General features: G+C 36.7%; 1 protein-coding gene across 1 annotated transcript; it reads right to left on the reverse strand.

Annotated features, from left to right (window-relative positions):
- On the reverse strand, positions 1-26,165 carry LOC135471110 (CXXC-type zinc finger protein 1-like). The gene is made up of 15 exons (XM_064750169.1): positions 26,025-26,165; positions 16,555-16,736; positions 14,546-14,646; positions 13,460-13,626; positions 13,176-13,265; positions 7,192-7,260; positions 6,752-6,855; positions 6,076-6,154; positions 5,342-5,446; positions 4,883-5,061; positions 4,265-4,472; positions 3,689-3,796; positions 2,543-2,686; positions 1,963-2,115; positions 1-1,646 (listed from the first exon to the last, which is right to left on the reverse strand). The coding sequence occupies exons 1-15, from the start codon at positions 26,052-26,054 to the stop codon at positions 1,506-1,508; spliced, it is 1,860 nt and encodes a 619-aa protein (XP_064606239.1). The 5' UTR covers positions 26,055-26,165; the 3' UTR covers positions 1-1,505.

Consider the following 26,165-nt stretch of genomic DNA (forward strand, 5'->3'; position numbering starts at 1 on the left):
TATCTCTCTGTATATACATTGTATACAATCAATGGGCTAAAGAGGCTATCCTCTGCTGAAAGAACTGAAGCCCACCTTTTTAATTTCTGGATAACTGCTATTACATGCAGATGTATGAGAAATATGTTTACTGGAAGAACTTGGATTAGTGGGACTTTTCTTTGGAAAACAAAAGACAGCAATGTTTTCCATACCTTCTGACACTGGATATGGATTCACCATTTTTTTGAAATGAGAAAAAAAAAAAATATTATATGCAGGTAATCCAAGATAATATTAATGCGCAATGTGTCCCTGATCACATAACAACAGCATCACAATTGGACACCATATCTCATCAGGTTTATTACCCACTCCTTTATAGAGAGATTCCCTTTGTAATCAAGGGAGATATCAAGGAAATAAGGCATATGTACAACATTTCTCTCTGACCATGATAATCGTATTCCATGGTTCATTTTTCCTGCTTAAGTAGCACATTTCAAGACGTGTTGTCAGTGTAACAAGTACACAGTTAATTGCTCTGTGAAAGTTGCATTTTCATATCAAAAAGCAGCTCAGGTGCGATGTTTTAAGATAGTGTATTGCCTACTACAGCTTGGAAATGAACAGGGTCGATGACGCATTTTATTTCATTTAAGAAAGAGAAGAATTATTATTCTAATAGCCAAGAAGACTAATACATAACTGGAAGTTTATTACTTTCATGCTTCTATAAAGTGTCTATACGTCAGAGAGCAATGCATGTATCAACTGACTTCTCAGAAAATAGAACACTATAAAAAATAGCTGCAAAATAAAGTTTGAAAAAAAACATAGAGTACGTATTACTAGATTTTTAAACTGTATTGTATTGAGTGCTACTGACAGACTTGACACTACTAGAACATCTATTGCCCCAAACACTTCAACAATTAACATCGAGTTCGTGATCATCCATGTTTCTTAACATTAACATTAAAGGGAAATAACCCTGCCCAAAAATAAGTAAGTGTCAGTGGAACGACCATTAAAGCCATATCTGACACTAGCTCCTCCTGAGTAAATAACATGAAATTTAATGTTTAAATTCTGGATTTACACTAAATAATTTGCCAATGACAGAAAATACAGAATCTACATTTAATGCTGGAATAATCTCTCTTTGAACTTGCTTCATCATGTCCTAAGTAAATTCAAGTATTTCATCCAAATGTGAAAACAGAGTTACAAAATTTCAGTATCAGTATAAAGAGGTCAATTCAATCATAAAAGTCTACCAAAAAATAAATAAATAAAATAATCAAAATAAAGGTAATGTAGAATATAGTTTTGCACTGTCTTTCCACTGATGCTTAGTTATTTTTTGGAGGTATTCTTCACTTTAAAGCACTTTAAAAACTCCATACATATACATGTACCATGGTGTATCATAAAGCAACATATAAGGTGATGGGTAAACATGTTCATGTAGAATTGTGATGGCCAGGTGACTTTAGTACACATATTTTCTATCGATCTTCCAGTTAGTTATTGGGCGGTTTTATTGGATTTAATGGGTCATGGTCCACTGACTGGTGTAGCATTAACCCTAGCACTCCCATTCGATTGGACATGGCAAGTCGAATGTTTCTCTCCTGTTCAAACAACTCGTCTAACTTCAGCCACTGGAAACAAAAAAACAATTGAAGATAGGTAAAGTATGTTTATAATTTGTGTTTTCTTGTCCTATAAATACAGGACAACACAGAATTGACCCTATGTGGTGCAATAAAAATCCATAATTTTCTACAGAAAGTAGTAACCTGCAAAGATATAAATCTGCCACTTCTCATTTCCTTGATCCCAGACATTAAATTGTTTAACACCTCATCAATATTATTATATAATTAACTAAACATGTATTGTGATGAGGTGTTAAATTTAGTCTTAAGTCAGATATGTCTCTGTGGAATGGCCCCAGAGCATTTGTTAAGAACAGACCTGGCGTACTCGCTCCATATCTATCTCTGCACGGCGTAACTTCTCCCAACAGTAGTGCTTGTTGCACTTCCTCTTTGCAGTTCGACACAATTCACCAGTCTCTTCAAATACATTTGATGTGAGTGGACAGCCACAAACTTCATCTTGGCCCACCTATGTGTAAGAAGGCATAAGTTTTTTGTGAAAACGAGACTGAGCATAACAAATATCCTCACACAACGCACAGTTTTCGAATTCAAAGATATTATATAACCAAAAATGCCCATAAAAGTTCCAAAAATTCACTCATGACCACACAACTTTGCATGCCTACATGTATCATTACTTCTCACTTATTTTGCTATAGTTTATCCAACCAGACAACACACCAAACAAATAACACTTTAAATTTTCCACTAACTATTGATAATACCTGGCTTCTCCACTGAGGCCCACTTTCACAAAAGATTATAAATCAGTTTATTGTAAAATTGATCAAAACTCATTACACTGTAATAGCAGATGACCCAGACATCATTTATGAGAAATCTAACTTTACAATGTCTGCGACAGTGGCCCATGGTGGCTTAATTAAAATTACCTTTGGCTCCTTTGAATGTTCTGGGCAAAGTACTTTGAGTCTTTTGCAGTATGTCTTCTGTTGAGCATTGTAATAGTCACAAAACATTGAGGTACCCTCTATCCTTGTTTTGTAAATGGACCCAAATGATGTCTGTGCCTCATACTGAAAAGTCGTAAGACAATACGGTTAAACACATATGGTACACTGAATTCAAGTTTAACAGACTATTCTGCCATACTGTTTTCATTATTTGAGAACACCCTATGCAGCCATCTGTCTAATTATTAGTAGATAAAAAACAACAGCTCAGAAAGTTGACCTCGATCCATAAGACATCCAAGCTTACTGCATCCAACTGATTTATTTATTTATTTATTTGATTGGTGTTTTACGCCGTACTCAAGAATATTTCACTTATACGACGGCGGCCAGCATTACGGTGGGTGGAAACCCACGACCATCCGCAGGTTGCTGGCAGACCTTCCCACTTATGGCTGCATCCAACTGAAATGACCAGTCGGCAGTGGATAATTGTAATATTCTGCCATATTGTCCTCCACAAGAATGGGCACAATAACGTGCACAACTGATTTAATACAAGAGTTTAGCCTCCTGCTCATATTTTAATCTTAAGTCCCCTAAAGAATTTATCTAGTACAGACTGTGTCACTGAGTATGGCATGAAAACCCAATCAAAGGAACAGATAAATGATTCTGAATCAGTTTCGCTGAGTGACAACAGAGAACATTACTATGTCTGAATGACTTTATTTTCCCTCTGAATGGTAAATGCATTTTTATCTGTTAAATTCACTGACCATTTCTGAATAGTCTACACAGTTATGGCAGTCGAGGTCAGCACATCTTGACCTTAAAGACAAGTTATACAGTAATTCTTCAACCTATCTGCATGTTTGCAAGGTGTTTATTCAAGCATATTCTGAACGCATTACTCTGTGTTCACTGATAAAACTGTACTTTTTGTGAATCCCTGAAACTAACCAATCCAACAAATGTAGTTCCATTTCCAAAATCAAATTAAAAATGTGCATATATTGCACTGAAAGTTGCTCTTACATATTTGAAAAAGGCTGAGGAATTAGAGCATGTACATGCAGTTCTGTGTAGTCTAAAGTGTACAAACTGATTATCAGTGTAGAATACCTTGGCAAAACACTTTTCCATGTGTTTAAGGGCTCCCCTTTGATTGATCTCTGCACCACATGTGACACAATAAATACTGAGTTCAAGATCCTCTTCCGCATCTGTACCCTTTGTGAAATAGAACACCACATCTATAATTAGCAAATATCAAAACAGGCATGTCACAAAACTCATTTCAGTTCTTCACACAAAATGTTTATACTGCAAAGGGAAGACATGAGAGGTAATATATACAAACACGTCCAGTGTAAATGAATGAACATTTTCTATTGTACCTGTAACCCATTGAAGGTCTCATAGTTACAGACCGATAACCCATGGTGGGCTGAGCTGTGAATAGCGATTACTGATTACATACAATTTTCACACACACACACAAGGCAACCTACTGATGTTCTCCCAGAATTAAATTTGCACAACTATCGATTCACACATCAGCAGGTTACACTGGATAGGCTAAAGGAACAAATGTTACCATTATTATCCACATGTTACACTTTCTTTTACCAGCATGTACCACATGCAGTGACCACATGCAAACTTTATCTGTATTAAAGTATAAACCACGCAGCTTACTTCTTGTTCTTGTGATATGCTTGCATGCTTGGCTCTCTCTATTAAAGCATCTAGTTCTTGGTGTTTCAGATCCAGTTCCCCTAGCCGTTGGCGAGCTTGTAACTGCTGTCCACGAACCCTCTCTAATGCCTTCTTGTTATTCTCTTCTGCAACGCATGGGCTGCTCTGCCACTGCTGGATTTTTGGAGGTAACAGTTCATACAATCGGCTGCAAAATAGATCAGGTTTTACTGTTACACATCATACAATGTGTCAACAGAGACTTCCACATGAATTTTACATGAAACCTTGTGTAAGGAAATACTCATTTTTAGCTATTAAAGCTTATAAATGTTGACTAGAACAAAGGTTGTGAAACAAAAACATGTGTCAACTTGTTCCAAGAGTTGACCAGTTTTTTAAATACAGTTGTTAGCCATATCCGAAATGCTGATTGAGGCATAAGGTCCATGTCATGAAGCTTCATCACAAATCTGGGGAAGATAGTCGGATGACAGACAACAGATGTTGGACAGTACAAATCCATTATGGCGCCTTCAATTTAGTTGGAAAGAGACGTATGTAATGCACAACAGAAGATTAGAATCAAACTCCTTCAGCGATAGAAGAATTTCTCACTTTTTGGCAAGTTTCATGCCGCAGTCATCTGAGCAATATCGTGAGCCAAGATTGGCCGAATTCACACACCCTGGACCATGGCACTGATGAATCTCTTCTTCCTCTGTTTCATGCAGAGGAAAGTCTTCCACATCAGAGTGGCGTCTCCGTCCTGTCGATCCACCTTTTGTTTTTAATTTCTTGCAAGAAAAATTTTATAAGCAAATTTATTATTGACAGCTTTATAAAAACATACATATACAATTTGTTCAGTTAATAATTCATTAAGACATCAGCATCCTCAAGTCACAAGCACTTTAATAATACAAACGAGCAGATCTAACTACACTGAAACAAAGAACCTTAATATGTCCAAGCATTAAGATAATCTTCATGGAAACAAGGCAAACGTTTGATTAAACACCACACAGAAACATGTTCTGTAAGAAGATAAATCAGATTTCATTCAATGCTTCATACCTGTTTTTGTTTGGTTGTGGAGTGTTTATGTTTGGTCTTTTCTTTTTTGCCCCGTTTGGTTTTTTTCTTAGGAGAACTATCAGAGCTGCTTGTTCGTCTCTCCCTCTGCAGAAAATAGAAAATCTGAGGTAAGATCTGTTCAATGAATCATTCAGTACCTATATTCACAATATAACCTGGAAATATCGGAAAATGTTGAAGATTTACAGGTCTTGACGTACACTTAATTTAAGTTCCAACCTATCTAGTCAAGATCATTCAAAAAGCTAGGATTCAAAATATCTGAAAAATTTAGTCCCCCAACTAAAGAATGCTCATTTTTATTTACATAAACACAGAGCAATTGGTAACTTCAACCTTTATCAGACCTAAAATTAACCAAAATGAAAAAAATGTAGATAAAAAGTCAACAAGTCAAGGAATCATTATTGCTTTGGTTGGGGTGAGAGACAAGTCCATGCTATGTTTAGATTGATATTGAATGCTCATTCAAGGCTTCAAGCATAAACCAAAGAAAATCTCCATTGTCAGCCAATCAGAGATGACTATCTATATCTTTAAAGAGATGATCACTGAAAACAAAGAGTTTTTTTTTTTTTTTTTTTTACATCATAAGGTAATGTGATGTACAGATAACAGCTTCCAATTATAGATCAGATGAGGTGAGAAATATTTATCCAGTTCACCCACTTTCCAACTTTGGCTGTATTTGCATTTCCATGTGAAGATCTTACCTTGGCTGGTCTTGGGGAAGCAGAAGAAATGCAAGTATTTTCAGACTCATCCATTGTGTCTTCATCCATTGACAGATTCCTAAAAAATATGATTTAATTCATTTGACTTTGTTGTAACACTATATTCAGGAAATTTTTCACGTATACAATGGCAGTCACTTTTTTTGTGTGGCGGAAACCAGAGTGCATGGGGTAAATCACTGCCCTTTGGAAAATTACTGACAAACTCTCCTACATGATATGTTAATCAAATTGGAGGGTGTGGTATTCAACAAACATTTGACTGCACTAACAGCTGAGCAAAAACACCTTTTTAAGACCAACAGAACTCTCTAAATCAGGCAGTAAGAGTAGCTTTATCATGGACAAAATTTTAGGTCATATACAGTACAATTTATTCATTTATTTATATGATTAGAGTTTTACGCCATACTCAAGAATATTTCACTTGTATGACAGTGGTCAGCATTATGGTGAGAGAAAACCAGGCAGAGCCCTGGGGAAACGACCATCCACATGTTGCTGAAAGACCTTCCCTCGTACAGCACAGAGGAAGCCAGCATGAGCTGGAGTCGAACTCACAGTGGCCGCATTGGTGGGAGGCTCCTGGGTCATTGCGCCATGCTAGCGTGCTAACCCCCCTCGGCCAAAGGCAGTACAAGTTTAGTTGTCTCACCCAGCAAATTCTGTATGTTCTGACTCTGTCACAGATGTTACGGTGCAACTGCCTTCTTTTTCTGACGGTTTGTGTTTCCATTTCTGACCGGTGACCACAAGTCCCTGGAACAAACCACCAGCCCTCTACATGTAATAATACACTGATACAGATTAACACCATCATAGCCATAACACCATGAACTCAATGACAGATATGTTTATGTAGACTGTATTTCTGGAAGTGGCATATATCATGTTTTGAACGTTTTGAACACAAAAGAAAAAAAACTACACCACATGAATAACTCCAAGAGCTCTCAATGAACAACGTTTCCTTCCTCCAGATATTCTGTGCAGTTGACCTCGATAATATTAGTTAATGTGTCCAATCAATTTCCAGGAAAAAAGCAAGTATACGCATCCAATATTTACCTTTATACATGTCAAAGAAGTACTTACAAAATTTAGACACTGACGTAATCTGCACTTCTGACGGATTCTATTTGGCCCACCAAATTTTTTCATGTCCTGGTAAAATGTAAAATGTAAAATGAAACTAGGTCAACAAATATTTAAAACTGTATTCCTTCTCATGTTCATCCTGGGCAATGAGAATACCACATGGACGATAAGGCAGAATATCTGCTGGCACAAAAAAAAGTCTAAAAACAAGACCACATCAAGATCATGCCACATAAAGCTTAGAAGATATCCACACACTGGAACCTGTTTAATGTCCATTTGTTTTTACAGACAAAATTGTACAAAAGTGTAAATGATTGGGGTATCTATGTTGTAGGTTGCAAGCCAGCTTATATAAATATGACAGTTGAAACAAATGCTTTAACTTTAGCTTTTCAACTTTCTTGCATGTGTATTAAATACAGTGGTTATATTTTATATGCTGTCTGCAATTTTATATTGTCTGCATATCAGTTTAACAACATATTTAAGGATTATGATGAAACAATGTATCTGAAGGTCAGCAGAATATTCTATTTTGTGTTGAGTACATTACACTTCTAGTATCCCAAGGTCAGCATGATATACTTTGTCTTAAGGTCAGCATGATAGACTACATTTTAAGGTCAGCATGATACACTGTGCCTCAAGGCCAGCATGATATATATTGTCTCAATATCAGCATAATATACTGTGTCTCAAGGTCAGCATGGTATACTCTGCCTGAAGGTCAGCATGATAGACTACATCTTTAGGTCAGCATGATATACTTGTGCCTCAAGGTCAGCATGATATATTGTGTCTCAATATCAGCATGACATACTGTGTCTCAAGGTCAGCATGATGCACTGTGCCTCAATGTCAGCATGATATACTGTGCCTCAATGTCAGCATGATATACTGTGCCTCAAGGTCAGCATAATATACTGTGTCTCAAGGTCAGCATGATATATTGTGTCTCAATATCAGCATGACATACTGTGTCTCAAGGTCAGCATGATACACTATAGGCCTCCATGATTGCACATCTCAACGCCAGTAGACATATAATACATGTACATCCCTATTATTAATGAAACCAAGATAATTTACTTTCTGTAAAAATGATAATGATGATGTTATATATGCAACTAGTCCACAAATATGCAATCTATTGTATTATTGTGTCACAGGTCCATGTAGTGTTGCACTTAATAGCCGGACGGACAAAGTGGCTGTGGGGCCATCATGATCAATCCTGCCGCCGTAGACAATGGCCTGCATAGACACAGCATGGGGTATTTGGAACAGATGACCTGACGCAGGAAACAGACAATGTATTAAATAGGCTGAATCAAAGACATTCCACCATGCTATACTGGTCTCTTGCTGCGATAGAATAATTGTGTTAAACCTAATTCCTGTCCAACTGTGACTCTATCAAAGAAGGAGTAGCTGAGGGGGCAGTATTGATTTTTATCCCGTTCAGATTACCATTCAAGGCTGTTGAACAGATCAGCCACGCAGTGTTTTCAGAAAACCTGGGTTCATGAGTTTAAAATGGCATAATCAGTGTGAGAACTCAACATCACACTAGACAATATTACATATAAACACGTGGTAAAAATGATCATTACAAATAAGGAATACATGTTAAATAAGAATTGGATTTCACAATGTTACATCTTCCATAATCAGTAGTCAATGAAAACATCAGATGGAAAGATGAATAAAAGTCACAAGAGTAGCAGATATTAAGAGGACTTCGCTTCCACATGATTTCAAATTAAGTTTGTTTCTATTTTTATTCAGCCATCTATGCTCAGTCAGTAATGTATTTCACCTAAAGCTTACTGAAAAAGATGTTCTTTAAGAAGAACAAAGAGACTATAAAATAGGAGTTCTTATGCCAACGCTTACATTTCTTGATACAAAACTAATCACAAACTGTTCAATTAGCACAATAAGATGGACGAATTAATCAGAAATCAATCAAAATTGGGGAAAATTTTTTACGAGCCAAGGTTGAGATGAACTACAAAATATTGTATTTCACATAAACTTTAGTATTTTTCAACTGGAACATTCTGATCGATTCATCCACACTAGTCTGAAGTCTGATTAGTTTCCTATATGACAGCTTTGGTTGCCTTATGGGTCATACCAAAAAAATGGTACTTGGCTGCCTCACTTGGCACTTAGCATTGAGGGGTTAGTGCAAGGAAGTGCCTGGGTCAGTATAATCTGACTGGGTGGGGTATCTTGTCTGTTGTCTGCTTCATGCACTTCAATGGTGGTAGCACTTTGGTGACACAATATATGTACACACACTTAATGACTTCCCATCATCATCTGACTGCAAAATTGCTAAGTACGATGTTAAACCCCAAGCATACATATATATACCTGTATATACGTTAGTTTCTCATGTGAAAAATTTAAGGTTTGGCATTAAAAGTACAATTTTAAGACCTCCATGTACTTCTGAAAGCACAATTTTACCTACATGTATTTGTACCAAACTTCAGGTGAAATACAGTTCATACTCGTTCATGAATATCAAATTAAATCATCTGACAACCTGAAGCACATGTGTACATATACATGTCCATGCACAAACGCGTCATTACATAAATTTATTTATTTACTTTTTTTATTCATTTGGTTGGAGTTTTATGGGGTACTCAAGAATATTTCACCTATACGACGGGTGCCAGCATTATGGTGGGAGGAAATCAGGTAGAGCCTGTGGCGAAATCCTCGACGATCCGCAAGTCGCTGGCAGACATTCCCACATACAGCCGGAGAGGAAACCAACAGCTTCATTACATAAACATATGTCACTGTAAATAACACACTTTTATATGTATCTTGATCAATCCATGGCCAAACTGTTTACAGTAACAGGATCAGTAAGGTGGCCAGGTGATGCTAAGGATTGGTTCCCTATGGGTGCTGGGCATAACTACATCTACATCTTATACGTATGCAATGAACAAACCCATAAAACACGCCCTTGTATTCATGTATGTTTTAGTGAGCGATTCAATATTTGTTGTAAACAATGTATTGGGTGTTTTTTTTCTCACCTTTTTCAAAATATAATAATTTTATACAGTGTACAATCTTTCAATATGTTGAATACATGTACTTAAAAAAAAAAGTGTCAATTGAAAAAAAAAAAACATTCACTCCAGAAGCTCAATAATAGGCACCATCACTGAGCTATTCATAGCCACAATGCCATTAGTTATGGCACTTAAGGCAAGTCAAATCAGGGTGATTTTGATTCTTGGGAAACAAGTTTTGCCCTTCCTTGTTGAGTTACAATCCATAAACTGTTGCAGCCTACACTCTGTTGATCATTTTTTTTTATCATCTAAAACTCAAGGTCTTCAAATTCACATGACATGTACACCATGAACACAGCCCAAAATTCATAGGCACCTTCTTCTAAACCCTTTTACCCCTTCCCTACATCTTTTTCAACAGGAGGTAATTTGACCTTCGCCCACAAAACACCCACACACAATATTATTTACAACCATATCACCTTTGTTACTCACATCCAATTCAAATACCTCTCACTATTTGACAGATTTCATAAACTGAATATTTTTCTTTGCCTCCTGGGATCATTTTTTGAAAGGGATATATATATTTTAAGAATAATTTTTTTTAAATCATATTTTCCTTTTAAATTAAATGAAGGGTGACCGTTATTTATTGAGAAGTCACCCAAGGTCAAAACTAAGTAATAAATACTCAATCCATTATTGTCACCAAACAAAAGCCCAGCAAAACAAAATACATACAATAACAACATACGAACAAAGGAAAAATCAATAGGCCTTTCTAGTATCTAAGGATACAGTAGTTGTTTGGCCAGACACAGCCATGGAACATGTACATTGTCCACGTAATACACTCCTTACTTTGTGGGAATGACAGTATTTGGTGATTAATTTGACAGGTCTGGGAGTCAACAAGTGTCTGGCAGGTCAAGATCACTGCTACCACACCCACACAACAGTCCAGCAAAGATTCTAGAAGATTTCACACAACCTAACCAAAATTCAAATAGAGACTTGTAAGCACAACAAAACAATCAGCGTCTTACAACAATATAATTCTACACAAAAAAAACCCCAGGATTTTCTCTATAAAGTAGGCATGCTCCCAGTCTTTTCGGCCAATACTCGTTCTTCTAGTTTGCCAATGGAAGACAGAGTAAAGCTCTTAACATTGCAATCACTGTTACTAAATGCTGAAGTTTGGGGTACAAGCTAAAAAGGGCAAGGTGGTATTATACTTTAAAATCAAATTCAATAATCAAAAAAAGACAAACCAAAAAATTCTTATTTGATTCTAAAGGGCACTTTAAAAGGCTGAATGGCCTCTTTCAGTCATTTTGGGACTGTTTTGCCATTTTTGGCTCAATATTACATGTAGAAAGGGCAGTTTCACTTTTGGTTCAATATTAAATGTAGGAAGGGCACTTTCCAGGTATCAAACTCTGAATTAACCTAAATTAGGCCTTGAGAGAGTATGTGCTCTGAGGCAGACAACTGCAGTCTCACAACAACACTTGGTTTGGGTTTAACAAATACATGTGCTGTGTACGTCACACTGGGAATAACTTGTGAATGTTTATCACAGAGTTCATACGATCTAGACTACACGAAAATTGCCATATTATTAATTATTTCCCTTCTTGCTTTTATGGTGCCTTTGATGCAATTCAAGATGAAACTTTACAATGTACTACTGTAGTTCCTGAACCTTTTCACATATGAAAGAGCAATTCATACACATTTTTATTTTGATTTTGGAGGCAAAACTACATTTGTTGGATTGGTCATTTTCAGGGCATCACATAAAGAATAATTTTATCATTCATCTCAGAATAATGCCTTCAGAATATGCTTGAATAAACACCATGCAAACTAAAACATGCGAAAAGATTGAAGAATTATCTAATACTGTTTTGTCCAACACTTACATGTACTCAAACATTTATATATCCATCAATTAAGGAAATTTACATTACACCAATTCCTTTATCTCCAATTTTTGGAATCCCAGGGCTATTTCTAATCTTAAAGTGAAAGACAGCACCTGACAAAAGTTTATGTCCACTGAAAGACAACCATTCCAAGTATCTTAAATATTTTTTAGGTTTTTTTTCAATCCAGTCAAATTTAATCATAAGATTTAATTAATTTTAAGCGTTATCCGGTGAGATACCCTCTTCTCATTCTCAAAAACCTTCAGCATCCCTAATGAATTTTGCACTGACACAGATATTTGTTATTTAGAAACTGCTGACTAAACGCTAAAATGAACAACAAAAAAAGTATTTGGGAAGATCAATATTACATGGCTTGTAAATCTACGGATTTTACCTCTGTGGTGGTCTGTAAACGATACAGACCTGCCCCACAACACTGTAATATGGCCCTTATGCTACACGTAACTAAACTGTTGTAAACAATCTCAAAATGATGTCTTATGCAGTAGTCCCATGTTATCATATGTCACTTCATGACAAAGGGTATGGGTAAAGGCTACATCACAACTTAGGCTGCACAATCTGATAGCAACGTGTTTGACTGGATAAAATTCTCAACATGGCTGCCTCGACTTACTCCAGCCATTTGTGCAGTGTTATCATTTTACTCTACAGTTTATTTGGTGAAATCTCATTAAAATAATAAAGTATGATACTTTTTACAAAGCTTGAGTATCTTACTTTCGACTGTCTTGTCCTTTAACGAAACTTGTCCGACAGGTATGGGTTGGACAGCCTTTACTAGATCTTACATTGCTGGTATAGTTTTGAAACAGTTCAAGCATATTTTACAAAGCTTAATAGTTCAACTATATAACAACAGTAATGAAAAAAACTCAATTCATAAAGGTTACATTAAAAGTGAGATCACAAAAGAAAACTTAGAACCAAAAGAGAAAAAATAAATTAGTTATCTACATATCTGACTCACCTTACAAAAATCACACCTGGCACAATCTTCTGTCCTGTGACATGCTGTACACTCACCACAACGTCGTGAAGACTTTTTTCTAGCAGTCTCCTAAAATCAGAAAGAAACATATGTAAAAGCTTTTAAACGTGATTCTTGAGGAGGTGAAGGGTGACTATTGGGGCTAGGTGAATCAAATATGACAGTTTAATTTTTTTATCCTATTTCATCGCAGTAATCTGGTTTGTTCTCCAATGCAAAGTCCTAACCCCAATAAAAGTAAATGGTGATGTGAAGTTACTCACCTTATCTTCTTTGTCATGTTTGTCTCGATGTTTGTGCTTGAAAGGTTTGCAAGGTTTTTCATGACGCTCTGAATCACTGCCATCACTCACACTTGAGCGAGATATCTTGTGACTTTTATCTTTTAATTTCTTCACTTTGTACTGGATTTGTAATGATGGGTCATTCTCTAAAATAAAGAAAGATATGCACACACTTATATTTCTATTTGAAGCAATGGTTTACAACAAGGGTACAAATCATTTTCACTACGTTCGTGTACCCAACAAAAAAAAAAAAGAAAACAAAATGAAAACAAAAGGAAGACAACACATGATTCAAAGAAAACAAATGATTCAAATATCTTCCAAGACCCTGTTAGAATGAAAGATTATAGCTTAACACCACATCAGCAATTTTTCAGCCATATCGTGGCGACAAGTTCAAAACAGGAGCCAGTGAATGGTTTCTGACATAATGATAACACTGAAAATAAAATAAAAATAGATGAACATGTCTGAAACTAATTAAAGAGAACTAAACCTTAGTTAACACTCGAAAACCACAACATTTTATAATACGTAATCAAGAAAACTGTATGTATAGAACAGTTGGTAGAGCATCTGCTTCGGGAGGCGGTAGATCCAGGGTCAATCCTGGGTCGGGGTCACACCTAAGGACCTTAAAAAAATAGGAAGTTGTAACTTCCTCGCTTGGCATTCGGCATGAAAGGGATACTGCAACGACTCTTTGATCCGTATCAGTATTATGGCTCGGGCGGGCAGCTTACTTGCCTTCTGTAAGGCGTCCCACTCAGTAAAGCAGCGCTAAATAAAAGAGCGGTGGAAATCTGTCCTGTGACAAGGAGGCACATTACATGCACTCCAAGGACTTGTCGTCATATGACTGAAATATTGTTAAGTACAATGTTAAACCCCAGGCACTCCCACTCACTCACTCAAACATGTGGCCTTATTGCCTTGGGTTTTGTGGTGTTAACAAAGGGTATGATTTAGGAGCATTATAAAACTACATGTACATGCTAATGAAGAAGTGTTTAGATTCAATTATGTGAAAATGAATGTAGTACCACTACTTTTACAGCTTACCTCTGCATGAATGACAAAAAAATTGCTTTATGTATTTTGCATCTTGCTGGGTGACACCAATACAGTCTCCATGGTACCACTCCTCACAGTGATCACAGCCACTGCAAAGGACACCAAACAGTAATTCAACACTAATAATAACAAAGAACTATAGACATATCGTTGAATCCACATACTGCACTTATTATTGAAATAATTCAATAGTTTGTAAATCATGTACAATAAACCACACATAGACAAACACTGGGCTTGTTAGAGACACCTCCAAAATATTAAAGTACGCAAATGAATGACCATTCTACCTTGAAACTGATATTTATACATGTATCTTAACCCATCAACTGCCTGCATAAATCTTAAAATGTTGCATAGTACTGTTCAGCCTACATATTAATGAATTCCTTGAACTATGGCCACCATTAAAAAGTTCTTTTTTGCGAGTACCACAACAATGTCAAAAAAAAATTTGTTTTTCTTCTGGCTGTTAAAGATATGAAAGGAATTTTTTAAACATTAACACTGATAGAAAAAAAATACATCAAATGCTCAATAAAAACTGTAGGATCTCCCTATTGTGATGGATCGGTCAGCTTACCCCAAACATACATGTACTTTTAACAATGGCCTACATACAAGTATATATATTTTTACACCAAATATTTGATGAATCAGGAAATAATATGATCAACTGAATCTTAACAATAAACATGTACAGCTGTCGCACACATGCACTATGACAAACTACATGTTGATTTATTTATTTGACTGTCGTGAATATTTCACTTATACAATGGCTGCCAGCATTATAGTGGGTCGAATTTGGGCAGTACCCAGGGGAAAGCCACACACAACCAGAGGTTGCTGGCAGACCTTCTCAAGCATGTCCTGGACTTGAGCACCGATCAAATTGGAGAAAGGCTCCTGTGTTAATGCTCTGTGCTAGCACACCATAAACAGTAAACCACTAGGCCAAGCAGGCCCCCAACTAGATGTTAACGAACATATGTGTGTAGTTTTGCCTTTTTAATTAACATGTAACAATTATACTGTCTCAACTGAATTTTGATTTTATCACAATGAAACTAATTATTACAAAGCTTTCATTGTTTTTGGCCCACATGAAAAATTCTTCCCAAGATTCTATAAGGTCATATATGTACATGTGTGTCAGGCTATACTATTACAGGTACATATAGATATACACAATATAACTCTTGTCCTTACTTGACAATGAGTCTGTTGCACCCACAACATGGACAAGGTGAAGAATAGCATGATGATTCAACATTAGCAAGTTGTTTCAAGACTTGCAATATTTAATGTTTAATATCAAAAGGCATATCCCTTCAGGGTTCGAAATTACCATTGAATTGTCGGACATGTATCCCAAACTGCTGTTTGAGAGGATTCATAGCAGAGCCTTGTATTCGTAAAACTACTTCAAATCATCACTTCATGAGGAAATCGTATTTCTATAAAATGTACCTGACTTCCTGTACCAGACTTTCCTTATAATGAAAATAGATTACCCTGTTCCTGTGGCTTTTCATTGAGAAAAGAGATGCAAGGTGCATATTTTGACATGAAGTTCACGGGGACAGGGATGCAACTCTAGGAATTTGGTAATCGTTGGCAATATTTTCCTGCTGGCTTTACTTCTAAGTACTATCCCAGATGCTCCCAGAAAATGGCAAAAAATTACACATGCCTGGTACAAGTCTCACATTCGCTTGAAACAGTGTCGCTTCAGCCTGACAGGAAAATGGCTGACAGGGTTCGGGGTCTTAGCTTTACTCCAGCATCAAATTTATGGTGGTCTGTGTTTTTTCTTGGTCGCATATATATATATACATATACGAACATTTTTAATTGCACCTTTTTTTAGCATGAAACTACTTTTAGCTACCATCATAATTTGCACAGATGCTACATGCATAATTCAGAAAATCGATGTACTGTACGACAGGTATAGGTAGCAAATTTATATTATTATTTGCTACAAAACTTACATCATGAATCGTGAGCAGTCCGTGGATCGGCAGATGCAGTATCTGGTCTCTTCCTCATCTGTTGTTGTTGAGGTAACAGAAGAGGAGGGTGGGGCATTGTCCACATGAACCATTGCACGCAAAAGCTGGTTCACCTTTGCCTGGCGCTCTGGCAACAGGAATTGCTGAGCAATCTCCTCTTGCTGAAAAACACAATGTAAATATACATGTATATATGTTAAGATTGAAAACTAAAATCATTAACACTTGGCACACAACTGAACGGTATCTATCATCATGGGGCTAGAAATGTTAATTTTAATGTGTGTTTTTCTGTTTGGTGTTTGTCTGTGCTTCATAATATTTCACTTAGATACATGTACATGTTAGCCAGCATTATGGCCGCTTTCCGCAGGTTCCTCTCATACATGTTCTACGAGAGAAGAGGCCAACATGAGCTGGACTTGAGCTCACAGTGAATGCATTGGTGAAAGGCTTTCGAGGCAGAGTGCTGTGCTAGCATGCTAAACACTATGCCACAGTGACCCCAGTGAAACCACCCACCTTTGTCATGGGCTTTGGCTTAAATCTAGCAAACGCACTCAAACACTTGTTTTATATTCATCTATTAATATGTTTATAATGACAAGAATGCACATGTACTGTAAGGAGTTGAACATGTTAAAACCACTATGATAATGGTACATGATGTACAGTGTATAGTCATACTTAATCTGTGATGTGACTAAATGTACATGTACGTGTACATGCAAGTTAACCTTCTCAGTGACAGACAGAACTGGGCACACATGCACAAAACCCTCCTAACATTAAGAGCACATAACTACCATGACAACCAGCACTGTAGGCACTACGTCGCCAAAGTAGTTAGGTGCTCTTAATGTTAAGGGCCTTGTGCAAGTGGGCCCAGCTCTCTGTCTTACACTTACAGTCATGGAATGAAACCTTCAACCACAAACCTGTGTGCGCTACATGTACTGTACATGAGAACTAGTGCATCATGTATAACTAAAACTCACTGTTTTGCCTACAAATCATTTTCTGTGACATTAGCACTACATGGTCCCTTCCTTTGACTTCAAACAAACTGGTTCACCCAACGCTGACAGCACCATATGTGTCAGTTGAAAACAGGTCGGACGGTGTACAACAAACATGACTTGCCCATGCCATATTTCACCATGTAAAATGGGACAGTTTTATGTACTCGTGCATGCTACACATACATGTGAAATGTTCTCCAATTTACAGTTCATTAATCAACCTAAGGAAAAATTGCCTTTATCATGTTGTAATACTTGTAGATGTGTTCACAACATTTGAGCAACAAACACTATAGGCAGAAGCTACACCTGGTTCTGTCTGTCAAGCTTTACTACTTATCCTACATGTGTTTCCATACATGTATAATACACAAGTTAATTTGGAGATATGCAGTCACATGTACCCTATTGTACATGAAATAAATCTCATTCAAGTTTCAACATACATGTACATACATGTACCATACAGTATGACACTCAAATATTGCAGGGTAACCCTGACCTCTTTCAAAAGTAGACGAGTGAACACAAACCTGACAACCACAGTAAAGACGTTGCAGTTAGCCTTAGAACAGCCAAATATAAAGCCACCAGCAGTGTGAATGTACAGGATGATATCAGTACAGCACAGAGTGTACATGAATAACCACATGTAACACTGTATCTCCCAGGCCTAGGGCTGTCTGACATGCACCAGGTGACCTCAGGAATGTCTGCCCTGAACCCTACACAGTAACCCACAACACTGGTCATGTACCTGTATGTAGCAGACAAGTGAGGAAGAGCTTGCACTGGTAGATGTACTGTAACAACCACCTGATCTAAAATGTATTACCAGACAAAGTCACAACAGAAGATGAAAGAGTGGTGGAGAGATGTAATCTATTATCATTGTCCATAGTAACATGTACAAAAGTACATGTATTATCAGACTTTGAACAGCTGTGTGTATATCGCACATATATTATGTACCTGAAGGTGGTAAACTATGAACAAAATGTTTATTGACCTTACTATCAAAAAAAAATAGTATGCCCTAGTTGACTAGCTCCAACATAGCAGAGATTTAGACACAAAATTCAGTCCAGGAAATCCATGAGGTACATTTGCAGGGGATGTGTAGACAAAATCACATCTGTTTACCACAAGCACCTCAAACAGGATAACTTTGAAATGTTGATGCAAAAAGCATTGAAATCATGCATACATGCATGCACATGGGACAGTCTACATCATGTGCAAGATGCAGTATTTCAAGAGGATTTCAGTGGATGATTGTTGCTACAGACAAACACATTGACAGATGCACACATGGTGATTCTGTATCCTCCCCCTACCACGCCCACTTAGGGATATTAGTGGACATAAAGAAAAAAGAAATATTTGACCTAATTAGACTTTTTTAAGGACACTCCCAAATAACCCTTTCATACTGATTCTTCAACTTATCTTTACAGCAACAAAACAACCTATAAGTCCAACTCACATCTTGAACGATTTCTGGAAAAACGTCATTTAGTGTACACACACATGCACACGACATAAACTGAAGTCATTAAATTGCAAAAAGCTTTACTGCTTTTATCCTATGTAAATCGTTCTTTATTTTATTTTTCAGATGAAAAAACAAATAAATAATAACCAGCAACAGCTGGATCTGAGCCTGCAGCCCCACTTATCAGAGGCACATTAGCTTTACAGATGTATAAAGTGTATAATAACAGACTGCCACTCAGACTACATGTACTGTCTAAAATCAGTAACTTTACATGCTTGTTATTACAAACTTCATCACGGCAAAACTATGAATACATGGCCAACGAAAACTGTATAAACAATTTGTTTCTGAAGGCAACTTGGCAAATTCTGCATGTCCTTATATTTAACTGTGTGTATGATTAAGTTGACATCAAAGCAGCTTACTAAATGTATACATATCTTTCTTAGAAAGATACGTGCTGAACATTTTTATGAGTCTTTTTATGTTTATACATGTACATGTATATCTACTCTTTTCTCTATTGGCTTGACAAAAGGACAAATAAGCATAAATGGGCATAAAGGAAGAGAAAACAATAACAAGGCAATTGGATTTTTGAAGAAACATGTAGCAGTAGCCAGTACAGGTGCACTACACTGAAAAAGGGGGAGAACAGTGGCATTAAGCAAGTTAACACTGGCTCTATTCTGTGGTAGGACAACTGGGAGCCTTGGGCCAGCATGTGATCTCCAGTGTACAGAGATCAATGCACAGACATACAAACAAAAATGGGAAGGGGGGGGGGGGGGGCATTTGGGCATGCTGAGAGCGGGGACATTCCTGGGAGATTCCCTGGGCACATCACAGTAAGCCTCACACATCAAACACTTTGCAGACTGTTACATGTACCTGCCGGGCCATATCTTAGTTCACTGGAGGATCCACTTCACTGTCATGCTCTGCTTAACCTGCCACAAAAAGATGTCCTCCTCTTTTGTATTGGACTAATTACATACATCTTTAAGTTAAAACTGCAATCTAGTAAACTTCTCACAGTGATGTGTGAACTCAAACCTTACTATTAAGCCTACACCTAGTTATTAAGATCAGCTGGATAACAGTAACCCACCAGCCATGGAATGTTACAGCTGCTGTAGCAAGTCTCAGCTATAGTCTATGAATGAATGTAGCTGTAATGTCCTCAGCCAAAGAACTAGGTCATTCCATTTTATGCTCAGGGGTGAGAGGCAAGGCAATGGGACAGCTGTTTTGTGAAATGTAATACTTTATACATCTATCTTCATGTAAATACACCTATACCCAAAACAAATTAAAGCATGGAAAAAAGTAGCCACAGCTGGTGTAGTGTTAACCTTATAATTATCATTCTAAGCATGATATAAAATTTCCAGTATCGCTTCAGAGGTTATAAATATAAATCTGTGGTAGATGTACAGGAATTTATTGTTTTGTAATTCATGGTACCTGCACATGTGTTTGAATGCTGCACAGACACACTTAAGCAGTTTTATAATTTAACAGTAACACTTCAGCAGTTTTATAATTTAACAGTTATTAACCAACAGGGTATAACTCATATTTATGCGACACTGTCCTTGGCATAGGAACTAATTTTTTTTTCATAAAGCTACATGTAAATAGCTTTTACTTCCAACTCAAATTGCTTTCATACTGCACATGATATACGAGTACATTCTCTTTTTAATGTCACGGCAGTATGATCATGGAGGGTAGACAAATTGCTGATGTTTATACAAGACTGAGATTAACTCCACCTATAGATTAGAATAAAATGGCCTTATAATTTTAATTAAATTACTTGTAAAGGTAAATAATATGCATCGAATCTGGTGAATCAACAATATTACTCTCCATGTGACTTGTGTGTAAACAGTTTGACAATGACTGGAACAGCAGAATGTAAAAGAACTGGACTTTAACAAAAAGTTAACCTTACACATATGGAAATGCTGTTACATACCATGATGTCAAGGAGATATCAGTGTACAGCAAGCATTTGAGTATATATCTCTAAAGACTAATATAAACAAATGTGAAAAAGTCTGACTGTAATATATATACAACATACATGTTTACCGGTATTTGTACATACATGTATGTGTGAAAAACCCATGTGTAAATGTAAAAATAATTTTTTTTTCACACATATGTACAAAACGTTTCCAAGTTTCAAAAGGATTACGCATACGTCTAGGCATAAAATAATTTTCCATATGTACAATAAATATTTATTTTAACCATACAAAAAAATTGGACATATGCATAAATGTAATTTTTTGGCATGTATATATAAATGAGAGAATAAATACAAAATGGCTTGTCATATTCGTGAGTTCCATGTATGGTAGTGTATATGTGCAGCTAGAAGATTAAGGTAAATGTATATTCCAAATTCCTGCTATTCTGAGTTGCTATAAATCATGTCGCCTGACCCGATGGCATATGTTTAAAACTAACTGAAAACCTTTTTACTTTGGCAAATATGATGTTCTAAGGCCTCTCCTGTGATTGTATAAAGCTGTGAAGGTTTTTGTTATGAAAATAATTCACTATTTTTTTTTTTTCAATATTAAAAACTTTCCACTGAGTTACACTGCTATTTTACACTGAGTTTAGACATAAAATGTAACGTTTCGTGTGACAATGTCAAGCACAACAGTAGTCGAGGGCCAAGGCAGGACTGCCATAACCTGAATGTAATGACGATCTAAACGCATGAGTGGTATACATCTGGTATTAACAGGTTACTAACGTGTGAATTTAACATAAATCTAAATAAAATAATAGAATAGTCTAACACAATCATCAGAAAATATTTTACCCTGTTTAATCTGGGGGAGCAGGTTGTTACAAGTGGTTAAGGTTTTTGCCTAAATCTGTAACCCTTTACCTTTTTTTCAGTGGAATTTATACATACAATTATTATAAAAATGATGATAAAAATGGTTTGTTTGTGTCACTTAAGATGTATGTTTCATGACACTGTGCAAATTATTTTTGTACACCCTGCACCTCTCTGAGAATATTTCATAATACTGGTCGCAGAGATAGATGAAAAGGTTGACGAAATAGGGTAATCACGTGGACATAAGTAGTTTCAAAACCAGTCCATGACAGAACTTGTAGATTCCTTTGTTTTTGATTCTCAATATTTGTGAGGCCTGAGTGACAATAAGGTATTGATGGTGCTTCTGTTGCCACTAGCAAAGTCTAAATGTTTGTTGAAGACCACTGGTCTTCCACTAGTAGAGTGTGTATACTGTATGTATGTTACATGTGGGACAGCTCATCAATAGTTTGCCAAAGGTCAGTGATTTATGAAAAAACCCTGGCGCTCTGGTGTCCTCCACCCATGAAGCTGTCCTCAAAATTGTGTACGTGAAAAATTCTTGAGTATGGTGTTAAGGTGTTAAACAAAAACGTTAAATTTGATTAGATGAAATCAGTGAAGTCCATCTTTAAATTGCAACATGCACAAATGTTTTGCCCCTTGGCCTTCTAGTGCTAAATTAAATGATAACTTCATTATCTAAAGAAAGTAATGACTATTCACACTGTGTTACAGAACATCTTACACATGTATCTTATACAGAAAATACCTTACCCTGAGACAATAATTTACAGGTGAATATGAAATCATCTTGTATACAGCATATAGCACCAGACAAATAAATAAATAAATAAATGTGAAGTTAATATTTACAGCCGCAGCCTCTGCCCTTCCTGCCCAAAAGAGTCTGCTTTAGTGGCGCCATGGCCAATTTTTCCTGTTTAAGAATGTGGTATCCCAATTGTAAAAGGGACTTGAAGTAACTCAGACACACACATACATATAAACATGCATACATTTACAGACAAGATGCTTGTCCTAGGTACAAGAACAGACTGTCAACTTCTGTAAGTCTGCTATGGTGATGGACTGAGCAGAAGTTCCTTTAATAGTAAGGAAAATGAAAAATACTCCAGTAACACAGTTGGATGAAAATGCTTCACCAAGGTAGAGTTGTTAAAGAAAAATATTTTGGCAAGTTAACCAGTGATGTTGACAGGTACATTTACTGTGTCTCAGTGCAAAAAAAATCTGAAAGGACATGCTGAATTCACTATCAATGTGTCCACGGGAGGCAACAATACAGGTACTCCCTATGCTTGTTAACAAGAGATCATTATTGAAATCATAGAATAAACAAACAGGTCCTTGATGTAAAAATATATATATAATCCACGCTCCAGCAGGGTCATATCTTGGTACGCTTTATTCTGTGTCAGTGTTATTTAATGTTGTTGACTTACAAAACTTGCAATCTTTGCTCCGTCAACAACAATACTTCCCATTTGTGGAGATTTACCGAGTAGTTTTGGAGCCCTAAAGCACACAACAAATGACCAGAGAAAAACTAAAGAATCCAGAGAAAATATTATGACAACAAGACCTGGAAATTTTTTAATCTTGACAAAACCGTGCAAATAAAATGTTTTTGGTTGAACACTGAGGAATGTGATAACTCACATGCAAACTAGCCCTAAACATTTATATGTATTTATTTCTTTTTTATTTATTTTATAAATAAAAGGCTGTTTTCGAGAAATATTTCGACATGCAAAAATTGAATAATGGTATGCTACATCCTGTGAATCCTCATCTCAAATTTGAAGAAAAAATTTTTCAGATCTTTAACTTTTTTTCTTGATACAGCCTTGACAAGGCATCTTTCAGGAGCAAAAGAGATCCTGTGTTCATGGTTTCAGTCATCACCTATCCAAATAATTATGGTACCATGTAATGTGTTACTCTGGACCCGCTTATTCCCGGGTGCCTACTCCTTTGGCCACCTGTGGGTCCTGAGAACTCACTTAAACATAAAACTATCAATATCATGACCACTGGTTGACGATTTGAGGAGTCAGCACATTTGTGATAAACTGAACTTAAGGACATTCTGACGAAAGCAAAATCTGACACCTGTATCCTATTCAGACCTTTGTTCAAGTTCTCACACGAGAAGGATCAATTTCTTCCTCTGAAGTTATATCCCTTTTTAACAACATTATAATACAGTAGTTGATAATCCCATGGAGAAACTGTGAAGAGGTAATTTTTTTTCAGTCTAAACATCTCCTATTAGACACATCAACTAGGCACAAAATCAACTAAGCAATATACAAACCCATATCCCAAACAATAGATCTGAGACTACTAAATTTAGAAAATCTCATATTTAACACTTAACAAGCAAGAACACAACTTAGCAAATTTAAAATAAAATATTTCTATACAATAAATGAAAATTTTTCTGTATTACACCAGTGTTTCTACAGTTCAGGTTTGGCTATATATATCAGTAATGCTTATTACAGATGACTGTCAGATTAAATTCCAAGGACCAATTATATTCAAATTCCACCGATTTCATCTTAGAGCTAGTCATGCATGCTTGTAAAGTAATGGCTGTTGTGGGTTCAGTCTCAACTGTTGATATGCTGTCTGATCATAAAATTCACAGATTTCACATTAAAATTTGCCGATCATAACTGCTTATCTCAAAAATAAAGGTCAAAGCCAGGTGAACTTTGATTAATAATTGGTTTCAGATTACATCAAATCCTAAAAACTTGAAATAATATTAGAACTAACTAGTCTCGTATACTGATTTATTTATTTATTTGATTGATGTTTTACACTGTACTCGAGGATATTTTAATTATACGATGGCTGCCAGGCATTATGGTGGGAGGAAACCAGCAGAACCTAGGGGAAGCCTATGACCATCTGCAAGTTGCTGCCAGCTCTTCCCGCATACGGCTGGAGAGGACTTGAACTCACAGCGACTACACTGGTGAGAGGTTCCTGGGTCATTGTGCTGCATTGGCAAGATAACCCCATTGGCTACTGAGGCCCTTGATTTTAAATGGGCCGACTACTGACCAGAACCGCAGCATGCTGTAAGGCTCATCACAATATCTGCGGCCGTTCTAGTCAGAAAATTTGTACTAACATGATGAATGGCTGCTCAAAGCTGTGTCTAATATGGAAAGGCTTGAAACAGGAAAATATGCAGCTTCTAAATTTGAGGATGCTACATTATTTGTTGCTGCCCCAAGATATTCAGTGTGAAAAGCAGATTGTGAAAGCAGATTCTTCAATAAACTGATTTTATATCCCTACCAAAACAACCACACCAGCAACCTATGCTTTACAACTCTCAACTCTTTCACGCAAAATATTCCAGTACCGGCCCTGATAGCACAGTTTGTAGAGCATACGCTTCGGTAGCAATAGATCCAGGGTCAGTCCTGGGTCGAGTCACACCTTAAAGGCCTTAGAAGAGGAAATTGTAACTTCCTCGCTTGGCGTTCAGCGTAAAAGGGATAGTGCAATGACTGGTTGACCCGTATCAGTATAATGGCTCGGGCGGGCAGCTTACTTGCCTTTGGTAAGGCGTCTCAGTGAAGCAGCACTAGATAAAAGAGCGGTGTAAATCCGTTTTGCAACAAGGAGGCACATTACATGCACTCCAAGGACTGTGTTGTCGTCATATGACTGAAGAATTGTTTAGTACGACATTAAACTCCAAGCACTCACTCAATCACTCAAAATATTCCAGCCACACTCTTTCACAAGTTTTAGTTCAGGGATAAATAGGCCTATCTTGAACAAACAATAAAATGACACTGATAAAAATACACCTGAGTGTTGAATGTAACAGAAATGGTCTTGCAGAAACACCCTTGGAGAGTTACTGTGGTTATGTCCCTGACAGTCTATGGTTTTTAAGTCTTCACTTGATGCTGTACATAGAGTACATGTCAGCAATAATCAGAACGGGGGTCGTGCACTGATGCGGTCTGGACGAAAGCGAGGTCACAACTATCACATAAACAAAGGTTGAATTCCAGCTACTTACCGAGAGCATTCCAGAGTCGCTGTCCGTCATAGTTTTGGTTATTTTTTAACACAGACTGAGCGATTCTCAAGAAACGATTGAATGCAATATGCATTGCAACATTTGGCAAGAAGTGTCCCAAACATCTTCTGCAACTTCTTC

The sequence above is a fragment of the Liolophura sinensis genome, chromosome 7 (genome assembly GCF_032854445.1).
Source record: "Liolophura sinensis isolate JHLJ2023 chromosome 7, CUHK_Ljap_v2, whole genome shotgun sequence".
NCBI classification, from domain to species: Eukaryota; Metazoa; Mollusca; class Polyplacophora; order Chitonida; family Chitonidae; genus Liolophura; species Liolophura sinensis.

Excerpts from the sequence above, each read along its gene's own strand:
- LOC135471110 (XM_064750169.1), bottom strand. The coding sequence starts at position 26,054 with ATGACGGACAGCGACTCTGGAATGCTCTCG. Across the intron at positions 16,737-26,024 it reads GCGACTCTGGAATGCTCTCG|CAAGAGGAGATTGCTCAGCA; the intron begins GTAAGTAGCTGG and ends TGTGTTTTTCAG. Across the intron at positions 5,062-5,341 it reads CCACAACCAAACAAAAACAG|AAATTAAAAACAAAAGGTGG; the intron begins GTATGAAGCATT and ends TTTTCTTGCAAG.